Genomic DNA, 17,282 nt, shown 5'->3' on the forward strand with positions numbered 1-17,282 from the left:
CAAAAGTTGCCACGGAAAGTACCTAACCGCAACGGACACACACTTCCTTCACGGCTCGAACGGGCAGAAAGTGGTCCAAAGCATTCCGAAAAAGATCGACTCTTCCACCCAATGGGAGGCGATACGGGACGGCTTTTCGGTGCGATTTCGGACACCGAGTGGGAACTTTTGCGGCCGAACGGGGGCTTTCCACCATGGCGGAATTCGGTGACGCACGACGTTCCGCAACGAGCCGGAACGCAAGAGAAGGTTTTGTGGGACGTCGAGGTAGTCGAGGCGACTCCAAAAACACCTCCTTCATTGTTGCCGATTTCAGACACTGAGTGGGAACTTTCTGCGGCCGAATGGGGGCTTTCCACCATGGCGGAATTCGGTGACGCACGACGTTCCGCAACGAGCCAAAACGCAAGAGAAGGTTTTGTGGGACGTCGAGGTTGTCGAGGCTACTCCAAAAACGCCTCCGTCGTTGTTGCCTTCGCCAAATATTTGTCACGAGTCAATGTTGATTATGAGCTTTCCGATAGGAAGGACGCCGCCTACCCTTGAATCTAAGGCTACCAAATTCACAACTGTGAAGCATTGATTCATGGCGTTTACTCGAGGTGAAATGAAATTGGAAAGGGTGTAATATTTTGGCTCCGAAGGATTAGGCCATGTTACGCAAGGACCTAAGTTTCTTATTTGTTAAGTACTTATTTTCCTTTTTAAGAGACAAATTATTTTTTCATATAACATCACCTTTAATTCAAAACATGATAAATTTAACGCGTTTATACTTCATTTGTAGTGGTAAAATCAAGCGATTTAATTGGTATTCAAATACATGTTGTCATATTTTTTTATATTTTTTTTGTCTAAATTGTAGGAACTTTCATTGATAGAAAGAGCTCAACACATCAAAAATGCTTATCATTCGCAAGAGAATACAATAACCAAATAGGAGGCCTAAATTTCTAAGTTTTGACTCTAGAACCTCGCAAATCAAAAACCGAACGCCTACCAGCTACACAACAAACCTCGACGACGGCGAGCACCACCATCACCCACTGAATCTGGGGAACTTACACCAGGACAATAGAACCGCAAAGGGGACACCTAAACCACAACAGAAAAGAAAACAAACCCCCCTTCTCCTGATGTGCCACCGCCAAAAATCCCGCCACATGCGGCCTCGGAATCACCTACATTTTACTTCGCATTTGTTTGATGAGATTTAAATACTCTCCTAGTTTCTCCCTCAAATGTTAGATTGTTTTTTGGTAACTAAGAAACATATTAATCCTCAGATTGAGGTCGTTTGAAATGAATTCTAATAAGATGACGACGAAAGAAATTAAGGAGATTATTTAATAGCTTTTGTGCCAATTTGAAATGCAGCTCCAGACTCGAATATCAAGAAATTGAAAAATAACATTCGGATCACAGGAGTATAATTATAAAAACAACTTAATTTTTTTTATAAATCTTTTTCTCAATCAATTTTGAACTAAATCACGTCAATCACTCTTAAAAAAATCAAATTGATGAATTTAAAATTAGCAAATATTTTTCTGCAAAAAAAAATATTGGCACGCTTCTATTCTTGTATGTATATCTACATATAGGACCCATTTACTTGACCGTATATGAGTATCGGATTGCACTACATACAAATTACACGATATGGTGACCGCATATACGGTGTTTGGTTGAAATATCTACGACTTTGATTGAACACGACAGTGATATGTAAGGGTCATCATTTAGCCCGAAGGCCCGTGACCCGCCCGCCCCGCTAGGCTTTTACCCGGCCCGTCCAATGGGCGGACTTGGGCTAAGTATTTTTGCTTGACCTGCCCATCGGCCCGCCCATTATACTAGTAATTTATTATGCTCCATTTTAGTCTACTACCACCAACTATACTTCTCCACTAAGCAAATAAATAGAAGAAGAAGTTCACTTACCGAGAAAGAGAAACAAAAGTCTGGTCTTGAAAGAATAAAGAGGTATGTGGGGTGCTCTATACATTTGTGGTTGGCTGTAGAAGCCTTGTCGGTTGGAGGAGTTCTTTTTATGCTCCCAATGCTATAACATATAATATATACATACAATATATAACGTATATGACTGTATTGAGTGTGAGGTGCTAATATTATATACATTTTTTTATCGTACTAATATAATGTATATTTTTTTGTGAGGCCCCGCCCGTGAACCCACCCGAACTTTGGCCCACCAGCCCAGTAATTGGGCTAGTCCGTGGGCGGGCTTGGACTTCAACTTAAGAAACACAGCCCGGCCTGCCTGGCCCGGAAAAAGAAAAAACCCTGCTCAACCCAGACTGCGGGAGGTTAGGGTAGTGACTTGGCGGGCTGGGCCGGCCCGACCCAAACCGATGATGACCCTCAGTGATATGTAATCCCATAGATTATGAGATGCACAATATCGAGGGTGTAATATGATTTGTCCGATCAGTATTATTCCCATAGAATTTTATATTTGGTATGACAAAAGTTTAACCTGTTTAGTTTAACAAAAGTTTAACCTGTTTAGTTTAATAAGCCACCTTTTTTACAGATCGAATGTGTAGATTTCCTTTTTAAGAGTTTAATTGATTAATATGAAATATAAACTTTTGTGAATCAATATACAAGAGTACAAACCGAAAACTCCTTCACGATTTGGATATCAAAAGGAGAGTGAGAAACTCGCTCCCATTTTTTTATGGTATATCCAGGAAAAATTTGTCGATATTTGTCCCCATGTATACGGTATACCTCCGGAAAAATTTTCAGTGCCGAATAGGTATCATGTGGTACCTGCTCGGTGCATCCGAGCTGTCCATTGCGTTTTTGGACGACGGCTAGGATTTGGAGAAAATGTTGGAGTGAGAGGAGAGAAATGGTTTCAATTCGAGGCGTTCAAAAGTGTATTGGACATCTCGAATATACCGAGCAAGTATCACATGGGATATACCCATATGGCACCGAAAATTTTACATGGGCCACAACAAAAAGAGTACAAAAAATAAAACGATGCGTTACCGTTAAAGTTAAACGTGGAATCGTGGACATTCTCAAAAGTCAAACCGTTAAGTAAAGTCTCATTAAAATTACCGTTGCCGTCCCCGAACAGTAACCTGGGTATACTCCCCCTCACACCGTTTCATAATTCACATCTCGGTGATCTAGTCATAAAAATTGAATAATTTATGTCATGACGATAAGAAGTTGATAAAACCTACCCAGACACACTATAACCTGTAGTGCACTATAAAATCTATTTTTTTATTAATGGTAAGAAAATTTATTACTCCTATAACGATACTTCATAAATCTTCACCACCACATTTTAGTATGAGAAATCAATCATCGAACATAAGCGAGCTTGGCTAGTCGAATTTTTATCAAGCTTGAGCATTGTTTGAGTTCTCTTTAAAATTTAGCTCGATTCGACTTGTTTGCAGCCGAGCTGACTTCCAAAATGAGATGTGGCGAAGAAGGCTCTAGAACATGACGTAACAATACTCAGAGCACCAAAATAATCACTCTTAATTACCGTTGCCGTCCAAGAAGAGTTATCTGTCTTTTGTTACTCCCCCGTCACACGGTCACACCGTTTCATGCACTCACATCAAACCCAGCCACCTTCATCGCCCGTTACTAGCGTAACAATACAGGTAAACAAACCCATCAAACTTTTCGACCCACTTTCTGACTGAGATCTAATTTCTGACAAAATCGGACTTCGATTTTGCAGAGCGGAATGGAGATGTTCCAGAAGGCGAAAACGGTCAGGCTCAGGAGCCACCACGACAAGTACCTGCTAGCAGAAGAGGACCAAGAATCGGTGTGCCAAGATCGACAGGGATCGATTCAGAGGGCCAAGTGGACCGTCGAATTCGTCGACGGCGTGGACGGCGTCGTCAGGCTCAGGAGCTGTTACGGGAAGTATCTGACGGCGACGGACGAGCAGTTTCTGCTGGGCGTTACGGGAAGGAGGGTGTGTCAAACGCTGCCCAGGAAACTTGATTCCAAGGTCGATTGGGAGCCGATCAGAGATGGGTTTCAGGTAAAGGAACGAAATTTCCATTTGATTTGCGCAGAAAATGTAATTTTTTTTTTATACAGGTAATGGAAGAAAATTTGTTCATTTTTCTGTTTATGAGGTCCGTTTGATTAGAGTAAAGATGATAAAGATAACTTTTTTTTAATTGTTTGATTAGCACAAAAATAGTCGAAAATGCTAAAAAGTGATTCTTCTTGTACAAAGCATAGTTACACAGCCTTCACTTTCTTGTGAAAACGCACGAAATTTTTCATTTTCTTCTTAAAGTTCCCAAATTTTCTCTTCCTATGATGATCGGAGCATATATAGTGAGTAAGTAATTATAACCTCATAATAGCAACTAGCGTATGGGGCACACGCAATGCTTGTGCAATTAATTAGGAGTACAAAGGGAGCACCATTACATAATATTTGACATTGAGATAATGATTCAACTTTGCACTGACACGTTTTAAACAAAATGCAAACAAGCAATGCTACGTACACTCCTACCGACTACTCCTTTCTCACATACTCCTTTCTCACATAGGTGTTGGCCCCACACATTTAATTGTAGAGTCGGCTCACACGTATGTGAGAGAGGAGTGGTCAGTAGGAGTGTTCGTAGACTTATTGCATACAAAAAGCAGCAAACGAAGAAATTGATTGGGTTGATAGTACCTAATCTTTGTTGCCATTGGAGATGGGTTAACGTGGAGATGGCAAAGCGAGAGAGAATGGCATCAGAGAACAGAAGAAGGCAGAAGACAGTTTGGGTTAGAACTGGGAAAATGTGGGAGCATGGGTAGTGTAAGTAGGAATCCTATTTTACTGTTTTAACCCTGTAGTTATTTTAGGTGGTGTTATGAAGTCCATGGAAATTAAGATTTAAATTGTCCAATTTAGGAAAGTGAAAATGTGAGCTAGCCTCAAAAGGGAGTCCATATCAAATGGTGCCCTTTATGTATTAGAATAGATAGATTTCTTTCTACTCAAACAGACCTTGAGGGACTGAAAAGAAACGCTGGTGAAATAAGTAAATTCCTGTGGTTCAAATGGAAAAAAGAAGCTGGCGATGTGCATGGTAAAACAGCGAAACGTTGCTAAACAATATTTGAGTAATTTGGAAGTTTGTTTACCAAAACAATAGTCGTGTCAATATAAATTTCAAAGTAGTTTGCAAAGCAATAGTTGCATCATCATAAATGTGGAATTCATTTGACAATGCTTGATAATTTCGGTTCCTGATAGCTTTTAATTCTAGCTTTAATTTTCTCTTTGGACTGTATTTTAAGTATTTGTGAAACTTGACTGAACTGTTTCCAACAAACCCCATTGAAAAGTTGATCATTTGGTTTCAGGTAAGGCTTAAAACCCGCTATGGCAATTATTTGCGTGCAAATGGGGGATTGCCGCCTTGGAGGAATTCGATCACGCATGATATTCCTCACCGCCATACGGATTGGATAATGTGGGAAGTTGATATTGTTGAGCTTCGGCCTGAGCAACCCCCTCCTCAATTGGCATCTCCGCCGCCAGTTCGATCCGATTCTCTCTCTGAGTCTGAACCAAGCTCACCTTCGTTCCATCTTAGGACACCGAGATCCTCGAAACTCGAGGTTAGATTTTGATTGCATTGCTTTTTGGATCTGATAGTTTTCGAAACTGTTTCCGCATACTCTTTTGGTAAAGGACCTTAAGTATAGGTTCTCAAATTCTGGAAATTCACTTCCCGTGAAAAATGAGTAAGATAAGAAAATGATAAATCTGTTTTAAAAAATGGCTTGAAATGGTGGTATGCAAAACGGATTCTGAAAACTCTAGCAAACAAAAACTTTTGGAATTTTTGGGGCGAGAGAAGCTATTGTGACAGAAGTTTAAAGTTATGAACAAAAATGGTCAATATTTCGTCTTAAATGAAAGGGCCACTAATAACCACATTGTTCTCTTTAAAAACAACCTACGAATCTTTTTTTTTTTGTATGTCATTGTCATCCCTCATTAAACATCTATATGCAGTCAAGTGATTCGATTGGGGGGACATCGGCAAAGTCTGAAGGCCGGGTTATATACTATAGTGTTGTGGAAGACGATGTGAAAATTGAGGAGGGCAGGGAAGAGCCTTCTTTCCATTTTAAGGGGCATGGTTTGGAGGAATTGACTGCAAAGTTGGAGGAAGAAACAGGGCTGGAGGATGTTATTGTGTGTTTGCGCAATCGATTGAATGGAAAGCTTTATCCCCTTCGATTAGATCTTCCTCCGAACAATGCCACCATGCATATAGTTGTGGTTCCATCATCGTCCAAAGGTTAGTTCGGTTGATTTTTCTTGATGCATTGGCATGGTTTTATCTATCGCACGTGTTGATGATATCAGAACCAGTTTTGCTCAAATTCAAATCTTTTTTGCACGCTCAAATACATATCTTGTGTGTTAGGATGTCGAAACCATGGGATCGGTTCACTATGTATCACTGCCCGAATCACAAAAGGTTATCGATGGGTGCAATCCTTTTTACTAGTTTTCAAGATGTGGTTCTTTATAGTTTGTTGCAATTCGTTTATCATGAAATGCCTAGTTAAACGGGTTGCAACTAGTTTACCAATGCATTGTATTGCCTAAGATTGTGTTGCACAAGCCAAATTGAAAGGAAGGGAGAAGGATTTCCCGTCTACAAACAAAATGTGCTGACAATTCATTTTTGTTACAGAAATTAAACCAAGGATTGTCACCTTCAGTTTCTTTATTTCTCTTTGGGATTTTTGTGCAAGTTGGTTAACTTCCGTTCATATGTATTTCACCAGTGGCTAGAGATTTTGCACCAGAGGCTAACACTTCAACATGACCAGGACATACAACACCAATGTAGTATATGTTTTTACTTGAAGATGACAAATGTATTTTAGGCATGGCGTTGGAACTGCGTTTGAACGGAATGTATCAATGTTGTGGACACCAACCAAGCTTTGCTAGCTTTCTTTGCGTTTGAACGGAATGTATCAATGTTGTGGACACCAACCAAGCTTTGCTAGCTTTCTTTGCCTCTCGTCAGGCCATCAACTGTTTTCATCCAAGAGTAATAGCTGAAGAACTGAAATCATATTGTACCTTCTTCAGAAATCTATCAAAAATTTTGGGATTAATTTCTGTGTTGCGACTTGTCTCTCTCTGGGTTTTTTTTTGATGTTTGAATGATGTGTTATTGTTCTGTCTTTAGCTAACTGCTAACCACATTGTTCTGCCTGGGTTATTAGATTTCAGTAACATAAGCACATGGCTACAGACAATACCGCATGGGGCGTTACAAGCTCTGGAAAAACAACCACAGAAGAAAGAAAGCAAAACAACGTTAGGCAAACTGTAAATAACAATACCGTATTACTAACAAAAACAAAAAACAAAAACAAAAAACAAAGAAGAAGAACCGGGAAGATTCATCACCATCCACCACCACCCCGACTATACACGTGCAGACATATGTGCGTTATTGCGTTAATGTACAGGAGCAAGAGAGAGAAATGGTTGAAAGTGCTGTTGATGGCTTGATATTCTCAAGCTGAGTTGAGTTGAGGGTGTAGAGCAAACCAGGCTACTTGGTTTTCAGGATTCTATGATCTTCTGGAATTAGTTGTTGAGAAATTTGTCAAACCATAACACACAACGGGCAAAGAACTATTTCTTGAATACAAAAAAACGGTTGACCAGCCACAAAACAAATCTTTCCATAACTGTATAACATTAGAGAACGAGAACCTCCAAGGTTAGACATCTTGCTGCAGGATGAATTCCAAGAAAAGTCGTATTTTATTTTAATTAATTCAGGCTTAGTATTATAATTCATTATGTTTTAATTTAGTCAAATTATTTTAGAAGTATCTACTTTCCTAGTTTCTTTTGATTGAGGTTTCCTATTCCATAGGTTACTTGATTAAGAGAATAAGGGTTGATTTTGTTTCCTTATGGCTTATTTTCCTTTTTCGGTATTTTAGGAATGTTGGCTAGGTTTAGGAGTTCTACTATTATAAATAAGGATGTAAGCCTTACGGCAAAGGGATTGTTGTTTATGAATTGATTAATAAAAATTGAGATTATTTCTCATTATTGTGTGTTCGTAGAGGGAGTACCTCTAGTTCATACTTGTTCGTGATTGTCCTTATTGCGCGTACTTTCTATTTCGACACGCCTCCCTACATCAGTTGGTATCAGAGCTTGCGTTCGATTCAGGATCATGGCGCGACAAGGAGTTCGTTATGCTGTTGCCAAAGATGTGTATGATCGAAGTAAAGCTGCACGAGAAGCACGAATGGTGGCGCGGTTCCAACAACTTGAGCAGCGTGTGATGGATGCGATTGGCATCCTAACCAATCAGGTAGCTGCCATGGCTGTTGGGGGGAATCCACCTCGCCGTCATCCGGTTCAACTTCGGTTTCCGAAAGAGGAGGAGGTATCGGATGATGTTTCTATCACCAAACCTTTGGCTGGTAACCGTCAATCAACGGGGAGATCAAGGGCGGTCAAGGTTGTTAATCATGATTCGCGACTTTGGGAATCTGGTTTGAAGATCAACTTTCCTGAGTTCCAAGGAGGTATGAAGCCAGAAAAAATCTTGAAGGTTGGTGCAAGAGAAAAAAAAGTTATAGAAGAAATTCTAGTTGAGGGAGACGTAGGAGACTCTATTGACGATGTACTAGAGGAAGAATTAGGTGAAATATTTTTTAACACATATACTATTTCATTGGGATCTCAAGTTGATTGCGATTTGCCTCCAAAATTTGATGAATACGTAGGTGAAGGGTTTGAAGATTGTGAAGGCAATATTGTTGAAGATGTGCATGTTGCGGATGGAAAGTATAATTTTCAGGGGGAGAATGATTATGAAATCAGTCCACTGCCCATTGTAGTTAATGGGATGCATATTCCTATTTCCAATATTAAATCGAGTCAAGATCACGGGGAAGAAAATTGTGCATTTAACTACACCCCAATGGGCATATCAACGGCACCTAAGGAAGTAACCCCTATTCTCGTCAACGGCTCATGTATTCTTCTCGGTAGTGATATCCCATCTATCATAGGGTGCACAAATTCTACTTTGACAAGTGAGTTTTATTTCCATGATAGTAAAGCTGTCGACGGTGGTAAAATTTGTTGGGATAATCAATTCATGGATCATTTTTGGGAATATATTGAAGCTGTTGTGAAAGGAGAATATTTGGATTGCGTACATCGAGAAAATTGGGAAGAAAATTCTTACTCCCTCCGTCCCTAAATAAGTGTCCGGCGCGCAAAACTAGACTTTACAAAACATGCATATTTTTTATTAAAAAATTTAATTTTTTTTCACAATCTAATAGAATTCATTGCTATCTATTGATTTGTAAGAAAAAATTGATTTTTTTAACGAAACAAATACATCTTTTTGAAGGCTTAGTTTTGCGTACCGGACACTTATTTAGGGACGGGGGGAGTACTTTTATTTTTCAAGACTCTTTACAGTTTGGGTTCGGAAAAATTAATATGAAGTATAAGATTGATGCGGACATGATTCGGCGAATTCGACTATATAAACTCGAGGATGAGTTTCTTCAAGACGGGGAGAATAATGCAGGATGAATTCCAAGAAAAGTCGTATTTTATTTTAATTAATTCAGGCTTAGTATTATAATTCATTATGTTTTAATTTAGTCAAATTATTTTAGAAGTATCTACTTTCCTAGTTTCTTTTGATTGAGGTTTCCTATTCCATAGATTACTTGATTAAGAGAATTAGGGTTGATTTTGTTTCCTTATGGCTTATTTTCCTTTTTCCGTATTTTAGGAATGTTGGCTAGGTTTAGGAGTTCTACTATTATAAATAAGGATGTAAGCCTTAGGGCAAAGGGGTTGTTGTTTATGAATTGATTAATGAAAATTGAGATTATTTTTCATTATTGTGTGTTCGTAGAGGGAGTACCTCTAGTTCATACTTATTCGTGATTGTCTTTGTTGCGCGTACTTCTATTTCGACACACCTCCCTGCATCACATCTCGAACTCCGAAACTACCCACAAAAAAGGACAGATTTTTGGTGTGTCCCAGTTATAAAACCCAGTACATCCACGGCTGGTTTCCACTATGTGTCGGAATGTATAAAGAGTATAGATTATATCGGTTGTGTATAACATAATAGTTACTCGTATGTTAGGTTTACACCATCAATTACCGTAAACTAGTATATGAGCCAAGGCGGCCTCTCTACTCATTGCCAATTAATTTTGAATGGGATGTCCTAGCACAACCAATGCAATATGAATGGTGCGTGATGCTAGATCTCTAGGGGTAATTATTCCGTACTCGTACTCTCTCCTCTCACATAATATGTACAAGAAGTTGAATAATTGGATGGGAAGAGTTCAGGCCGACCAGAACACTTGCAGAAGCTTCTGGATTCGTAGAAAATAGATTTTCTCAGCCAGCAGATCAATCTGGCGGCCAGCAAATAGATTTCACAGCCGCCAATTCAACCAAGACAACATAAGAGACCAAATTTCGCAGACTCGCTCCGGACACTCCCGAACTCAGATTTGCGCGTTCTTTAGACCGTTAGAAAGCTTGTGAAGTCTACTTTCTAAACCAAGTGGTTTGGATTCAGAATATTGTGTACATCAGAGGATATGACGATTATACCCTCAGTGGGTCGAAAAATGAATCGTTATGGTAAAATCCTCGCATCTCCCTCATTTCAATTGGATTGAGGCTTATTATATATCAATAAAGAGGGTTTTGAATGTACCATAAGATGGTTGAATCAAACCATAAAAATAAAGATGTTTAGTTTACGAAAAGTGGGTTGAAAGCAGACTTGATCAACGTTTGTCAAAGCTACCAAGGCTAAAACACGTTCTAAGCACATTCGGCACTCACATTCCTAATTCTAAGGTACCCCTTCATCCTTTAAGAGTTCCACATGGTTCATAAGACTTCTCACACCTAATCAAAGTATACAAAATCGCGTCATCATCGGGATCGTCCCAAGGTGGGACCCAAAATATCTGTTGAGCCAAATTAGAGTGTCGACAAAGACAAAAAGAGATTTACAGAAGTTGTCTTCCTCCCACGCTGCCAAAGTTTTCATTCCCTAATCAGTGCTACTTTATCATCTATCTATCGACTTTGGTATGAAAGTGAAGTTTTTCTTCCAATACCCGGCTCCTAATCTTCTGGAATTGGATGAAGAGCAAGAATGCCTGGCTTGCTATGCGTTCCAATCAATGACCAAAAGAAAAAACTACTTTGTAGCTTCGAAAAACAGAAACTGAGGTTGCAGACGCCCTCTTTCACACGTGGAGATTACATCATCCCAGCAACCAACCTCCTGCTCAGATTTCACGGTAATAAGAAAACGAAAACGAGAGACGAAGACACATACAAATAGAAACATGTGGCTTAAACTGAATGGTTACCTTCACAGTCTCGTCATCGTACATAATCCACTTCTCCAGCTCTTGGCTGTACGCAAAGCATATGTGGTGTTGCGCAAAATAGCAAACCTTAAAATAGACAAGGATTTTCGGTGAGATGATTTGTTTTTGTCACAGATTATTAGATAAAATGGAGATTGGATCGGAAACTAGAAGAAAGATATAGATAGCAAAAGATGGTATAGAGTTCTAACTTCTAACCATGCCTACCCTCATTTGATGGGAACCGTTTTGTCAAGTTAGTCTATTTTCTTGTACTTGCATTTTGTTTCAAGGACACCGTTGAAGCCTAAATCACCCGAGAACTATCAACAACAGAAGGGAAAACTACCAAACTAAGACCACCAAATCATACTTCAAGAACTGAAAGGAATATAGGTCCAATTTCCATCACGAAAAACGCAACCAAAAGATAGGACATGTTCAAGCAAAGACGACGTTTACCATTGAGAAAAGGGAATGTTTTTTCCCTAAATCTAAACCATCGTGGAAGACGGCCATATCTATCTCAGTAGTCAAAGCTGTCAATGTTGCAGATATATCTTCTCTGCTTTCACTGTCAGTCGGCCAAAGTAGAGCTGCAATGACCAAACAAGAACAAGCTAGTAAGTAGACTCGGAATGAACTGCGTGCTGTCTGAAATTATTTCCAGACTTCTAGTCCTTTACCTATTGCAAACACGTGTGGAGCCGTTCTCAGGTAACTGAGAAGACTTTTGTGTTTGCCACATCCTCCTATCTCAGGATCACAAGCAAATTGTGGTTCACAATCGACATAGTTCCTTTCTGCAAGCTTGAAAATCTCATCAAAATGGCTCTCTGGCTGCATATTCTGAAGTAGCAAAACAAATGAAAATGAGCCCAAGAATTGAGGAAATTTTTTTTGCTAGTTTTTCATCAAAATAAATAATCAGATGAAACATGCCTTTATTGTTATGAGAGAGCCCGCACATATGCCGTAGAGGAAAGAAGTATGCTTCTCTTCTCTGGATTCCATACCACAGTTGGAACAGATTATTTTTTCAAGTATGTCCATTCCAAAAAGTTCATGTGCTATGCAAGCATCACTGCCACAGTCCCAAGAGCCTTCAGCACATTTGCTTCCCACTGTTGATTTATGAAGACTATCTAAAACGATTGCCAAAACTTCTGAAGTGTCGTACATATGTGGCTGTAAAAACACAGAAAATCTCTGAATTTGTGACTTTGGAATAAGGGTAAAATATGACGATTATAACAACCAACCAAATTGTTAACTTACTTCACGGAATATATTACTATCAGGGTTCAACTTGATCAGAGCATTTCTTAAAGAAGTGGGAGAAATTGCTTCTCTTTCCTTATTTGCAGACGCCTCACATAGGGCAATGAAAATCTCTTTTAATGCACAGACAACACAGGGGTCCCCAATATGCACATGCTCGGATGTTGCTCCACTCATAAACGCCTCTCTGAACTTTCTTAAATTCCAGAAAGTCTATATGTTCACAGAAAAGTTCATATTACAGACCAAGGGCATGGAAATGAAACACATGTTCTGGCAGCATAGAAATGGAATTCTTTTCAATGAAAACTAACCTGTACGATGACATTTACAAAGCAAGTGTATTCACCAGTATCATTCCTCAGCCCGGGGTTAAATATATCTGATCCACTTATAGTTCCCAACGTGCTGCAAGTTGATAAGACCCCAAGGTCATCTTCTAATTCTGGGATCTTTGCCAAGGGAAGATTCTTCTGTGCTTGTAACGTATCTGGAAATAGTTGACAAGCCAAAAGTCAGGGCGAAGGCTCTTGCCATAGTTTTTGAGTACTTCAGTGAAATGAAATAGACACAACTTTTATCAGAATCTCCATCAGCTTGCAGAAACTATGTCAGCCTTGTGGGATACTTGCATGTATTTCTCAATTTTTTTAAATCTCAAATGCACTACACAACATGTTGATCCATCTCTCTGTACATTTATTTATGCCATACTTTCAGCAAAACAGTGATAGTGGTTGATATTTCTTTGAGCATAACAATCAACAAAAGTATAAGATGCCATTTCTTTTCCATAGGGAAGAGGACTCTGCATATTCTAGGTCCGCCAAAAGGATGCTTACCTTTCTTTCTTCTCTTTTTGGTCCTTTGTGAGCAAACAACCACCGGTTTAGTCGACTCCTCAACCTTTATAGGTGCAGCTTCATTCGTGGTTCTCTTGGCTAGAGCCATCTGCTTGGCCTCGTCCTCAACCTTTCTTTGATACTCCAACTTCTCTTTAAGCTTTCTATCCTCCAGTATGAAATTTTCCCTAAGTTCCTGTTCTCGTAGCTTTAAGTCATCGGGACGTACAGCAACAACAGGAAAGTGACTGGATGAAGACAAAGGTCACAACACATGACATGCTCAGTAAGACGTATGGAAAATAGCAAAGATGGATGTGTTCTTTGCCATATACTTCTTTGGTGTATTCTGCTGGTGAGAGTATAACTAGGACTTACTCTTGTTCAGCAGTTTCCTCTTGTGCCAAGTTTAGCTCGTCGCCACAAGTAGCCTGCAATATGAGGAGAGTATTAGATGATCTTGAACCAAATATACACAGCATTCATGAAAGCAACCTCGATGGTAAAATATACAACTTGACTCTAAAGTTAGAAACCTTCGGATCCTTCAATTTCCTGAGGCCTTTAATCTTTTTCTTAGTCTTTGAAGTTTTCTTTGAAAGTTTTGGATCACTGTTTCCTTCGCTAGTATTCTTCTTGGTATCAAGAGCAAGCTCTGATAAAAGCGCTTCTGTTAAAGCATCTGACTTCTGCTTTTCTTCTTCATTAACCAATGCCTCTAATTTTGCCTGCAAAAGCAAAATTCCCAAAAGTATTAGATTTGGAACAAGGAAGTTGGGGAAACAGTTCAGATAATTATGCAGTGGAAACAGTACGAACATGTATGAAGTTTCGCACAAGAGGCAACATGATGCCCCGATAATCACAACTGCAATGCTTATATATGGCCAACAGACGCCACATAATTCCACCGTTCCTTGTGATTGGTTCTTCAATTCTGGGAAGCTGCAGGAAACATCACAAACTTGCCCGAGATTAGTAAACAACTGAGTACTTATACTTGAGAATAGACAAAGACTAAGAATTTGAATAACAAACATCAGAGGAGTAAAAGGAGAAAGTTATAACATAAGTTCAAATTCCTAAAACCAATGGTTGTAACTGAAAAGAAGCATAAATTGACACTGCCAGACTATTCACAACATTGGCAAGCTCCAAACCATCTGCCAATGACTTCTGTTAATTAACTAAAGCTAGGCAACAAGATTGGCAAGTTGCAAAGCTTCTGGCCCTGGTGAAGGATGTTAGATTAATTTTCCTGCGATTTGATATGCAAGTTGTATAACACTTTTACAACCGGAAAAAATAATAAATCAACAATCAAGTCTAAGGCTTCGTTTTCCATAGCTACCTCTGATAATGGCTGCTCCATTTCCTTCTGGATTGCCATTCTGATAGAAGCATCTTCTTGATCCTCAAGTTCAGTACTTCTCAAAACATTTGACCTATAACTCTTGTTATTCAAAGCCTCCTCAACTCCCAAATGATGAATTTTTCGGGCTTCTGTCACCACTCCCACTATCACATCCAACACAGACATAGAGTCTTCCTTTGCATATTTCTTCAAGAGTGATTCATAACTTTGTGGGACATGCTTTCCACCTTGCTCCCTCTTCTCGAGTTCTTGTGCACAGATGCTCTCAATTGCTTGTAATGATGTGCACTGTCCTAGAAGTTTGCTTTGTTTGCTCCGCAGACTTTCAAATAGATTAAATTGTTGCTCGAAATCCTTTGATGCCTCCATCCCTTCTTGTTTCATATCATCTAGTAAACGTGTCCATGATGCTAATTGTTCTGCAGTTGAAGTCGGAGGACCCTTGAACAACCAATTCGTAAAAGCATCAATATCTGGCAGCACAGCAACTTCATCATCACAAATACTGCAAGTTGAGGCAGAACCATCACTGTCATCGTCAACACCATCGTGATGTCTGTGTGGCATAACCTCCACCCTTAGTAAACAATCATCGAAGAGACACGACGAGTCACCAGTTAAAAAGATCCTTTCCTTAATAAGACATCTCTTGCTGTCATCAGATCGACCAAAGTCAGACCCAGAAAGTTCGTACACACACTGTACGAGCTCAAGGATTTTCTTTAACTGAGGCACCTCCAAAAAACAGATGCAGAGAGGTGATTTTTCAAGGCCTTGACTTTGAAGCTGCGATGCTGGGATAAAATTCTGCAGTTCTGCTATCGTACGCGTGATAACCGTGCTAAGATTGTACCCCGTAAGAAACTTGTATCTCACAAGAACTTGGAACTGTCTATGGATTTCTTGTAGGATATTTGCGCGCTCAATATCATCGGACAATGGCCACTTCTGGTCATTTCTGCAGGCCCTGGGGAGAAAATACGGAATAGATTTACAATTACTGAAGCCAAACAAAGTTTCATCATTGTTTCTTCTTCCACTGCCTGGATCTTGATCGAACAACTGAGCCTTTCCACGATTTTCATCAACTGAGCCTTTCCGCGATTTTTGGGATTTCAATTGTTTTTCAATCATTTTAATGGCTCTGGGGGTATCAACTGGCTCCCATGTACCATTCACAAGCATGTCAGCCCATTCAGCATCAATTTCTGGAAACTCAAACGGCTTCACCTTCAACTTCTGCCCGATTTCCCCCTCGTGCTCTCGCTCGATATGCTTCAAACGCTGTTCCAAATCTCCAAACTTCTCATCACAATAATAACACCCCCAGAACTTCCAACTCCTGTTCTTCTCAGCATAACCGATACCTTCCGAAAATACCCTTTCCGCTAAACCATCCTTGCATACTGAACAGCAATACTCCCTCAAATCACCAACTCTAACTCCAATCAACCCCATCTTTCTCTCGTCACTCATCGCATCCCAATACGTTCGCGACTTGCCCATTTTCGCCGCGGCCCCCTCTCTCTCCTCCCGAAAAGTCTGTCTCTTCCGTTCGCTCATTCTAGAACTATCTGGCTCGGATCTTTCCTCCGAAACCCTGATCTTGATTTCATTCCTTTTGCCATTTCGCGGCCTCCTATCAACCGGCACAACCTCGATCACGCCCTTCAGTGGAATTTCTTTTCCAAGATTCTTCTTCAGCGATAAAGAAGCCTCCCTGCATTTCCCTAAAATCCACTCCAATCTTTTCCTCACACCGTGAATCCGCTCTTCCACCGTGGATTCCTCCTTAACCACCAACACTTCTTCAGCAGGGGTGATCGGATTCTCGATGGACAACGCCCGTTCGCACTCTCTCGCGGCCTCCTCGAACCCTTCGACATCCCTCGACGCATTGTACATTGCCTGGGCGTAGAACGCACGGAACTCGATCGAGTTCGGGGACAGGGAGGCCGCTCGTCGAGCCGACTCAACCGCGCTCCTCATGTGCTTCTGTTTCAAGACACTGTCGGAACTGGCTATCCTAGAAGCTTCCACAGCGTGCAGGTTGCCTCGGACGGCGTGCACGAGGGCGCAGTCTGAGTGACTGCGGCACGCGTCCTCCATGAGCCTGTGGGCCTTGGCGGGGTTGCGGCGGAGGGCGGCGATTGCGAGCTGGCATTGGGATTTGATGAGGGGAAGTTCATCGGTCTTGTTCTGTTCTTGATTGGCGTTATCATCGGTTGCGGCGGGCGGCGGACATGGTGGTGGGTTTTTTCGCTTCTTGTTATTAAGACCCATTGGAGGGTTTTTCAATATTTTTCAGTTAGAAT

General features: G+C 40.4%; 2 protein-coding genes across 3 annotated transcripts; one reads left to right on the forward strand and one right to left on the reverse strand.

The window, feature by feature from the left end:
- The first annotated feature begins 3,649 nt into the window (after positions 1 to 3,649).
- LOC131304355 (uncharacterized) lies at positions 3,650 to 7,177 on the forward strand. 2 transcript variants are annotated; one of them, XR_009192385.1, is made up of 5 exons: positions 3,650 to 4,051; positions 5,389 to 5,646; positions 6,047 to 6,335; positions 6,832 to 6,947; positions 7,016 to 7,177. XR_009192385.1 is itself a non-coding variant. In XM_058331573.1 (4 exons), the coding sequence occupies exons 1-4, from the start codon at positions 3,746 to 3,748 to the stop codon at positions 6,870 to 6,872; spliced, it is 894 nt and encodes a 297-aa protein (XP_058187556.1). In that variant the 5' UTR covers positions 3,650 to 3,745; the 3' UTR covers positions 6,873 to 7,177. The 2 variants fall into 2 exon arrangements, 1 of the variants encoding a protein (XP_058187556.1); XM_058331573.1 differs by having other exon boundaries at positions 6,832 to 7,177.
- A 3,529-nt stretch (positions 7,178 to 10,706) lies between these two features.
- LOC131304690 (uncharacterized) lies at positions 10,707 to 17,250 on the reverse strand. The gene is made up of 11 exons (XM_058332023.1): positions 14,944 to 17,250; positions 14,412 to 14,537; positions 14,129 to 14,320; positions 13,971 to 14,023; positions 13,593 to 13,840; positions 13,065 to 13,240; positions 12,748 to 12,963; positions 12,156 to 12,657; positions 11,932 to 12,065; positions 11,470 to 11,556; positions 10,707 to 11,381 (listed from the first exon to the last, which is right to left on the reverse strand). The coding sequence occupies exons 1-8, from the start codon at positions 17,248 to 17,250 to the stop codon at positions 12,397 to 12,399; spliced, it is 3,579 nt and encodes a 1,192-aa protein (XP_058188006.1). The 3' UTR covers positions 10,707 to 11,381; positions 11,470 to 11,556; positions 11,932 to 12,065; positions 12,156 to 12,396.
- Positions 17,251 to 17,282: the final 32 nt, after the last annotated feature.

The sequence above is a fragment of the Rhododendron vialii genome, chromosome 10a (genome assembly GCF_030253575.1).
Source record: "Rhododendron vialii isolate Sample 1 chromosome 10a, ASM3025357v1".
NCBI classification, from domain to species: domain Eukaryota; kingdom Viridiplantae; phylum Streptophyta; class Magnoliopsida; order Ericales; family Ericaceae; genus Rhododendron; species Rhododendron vialii.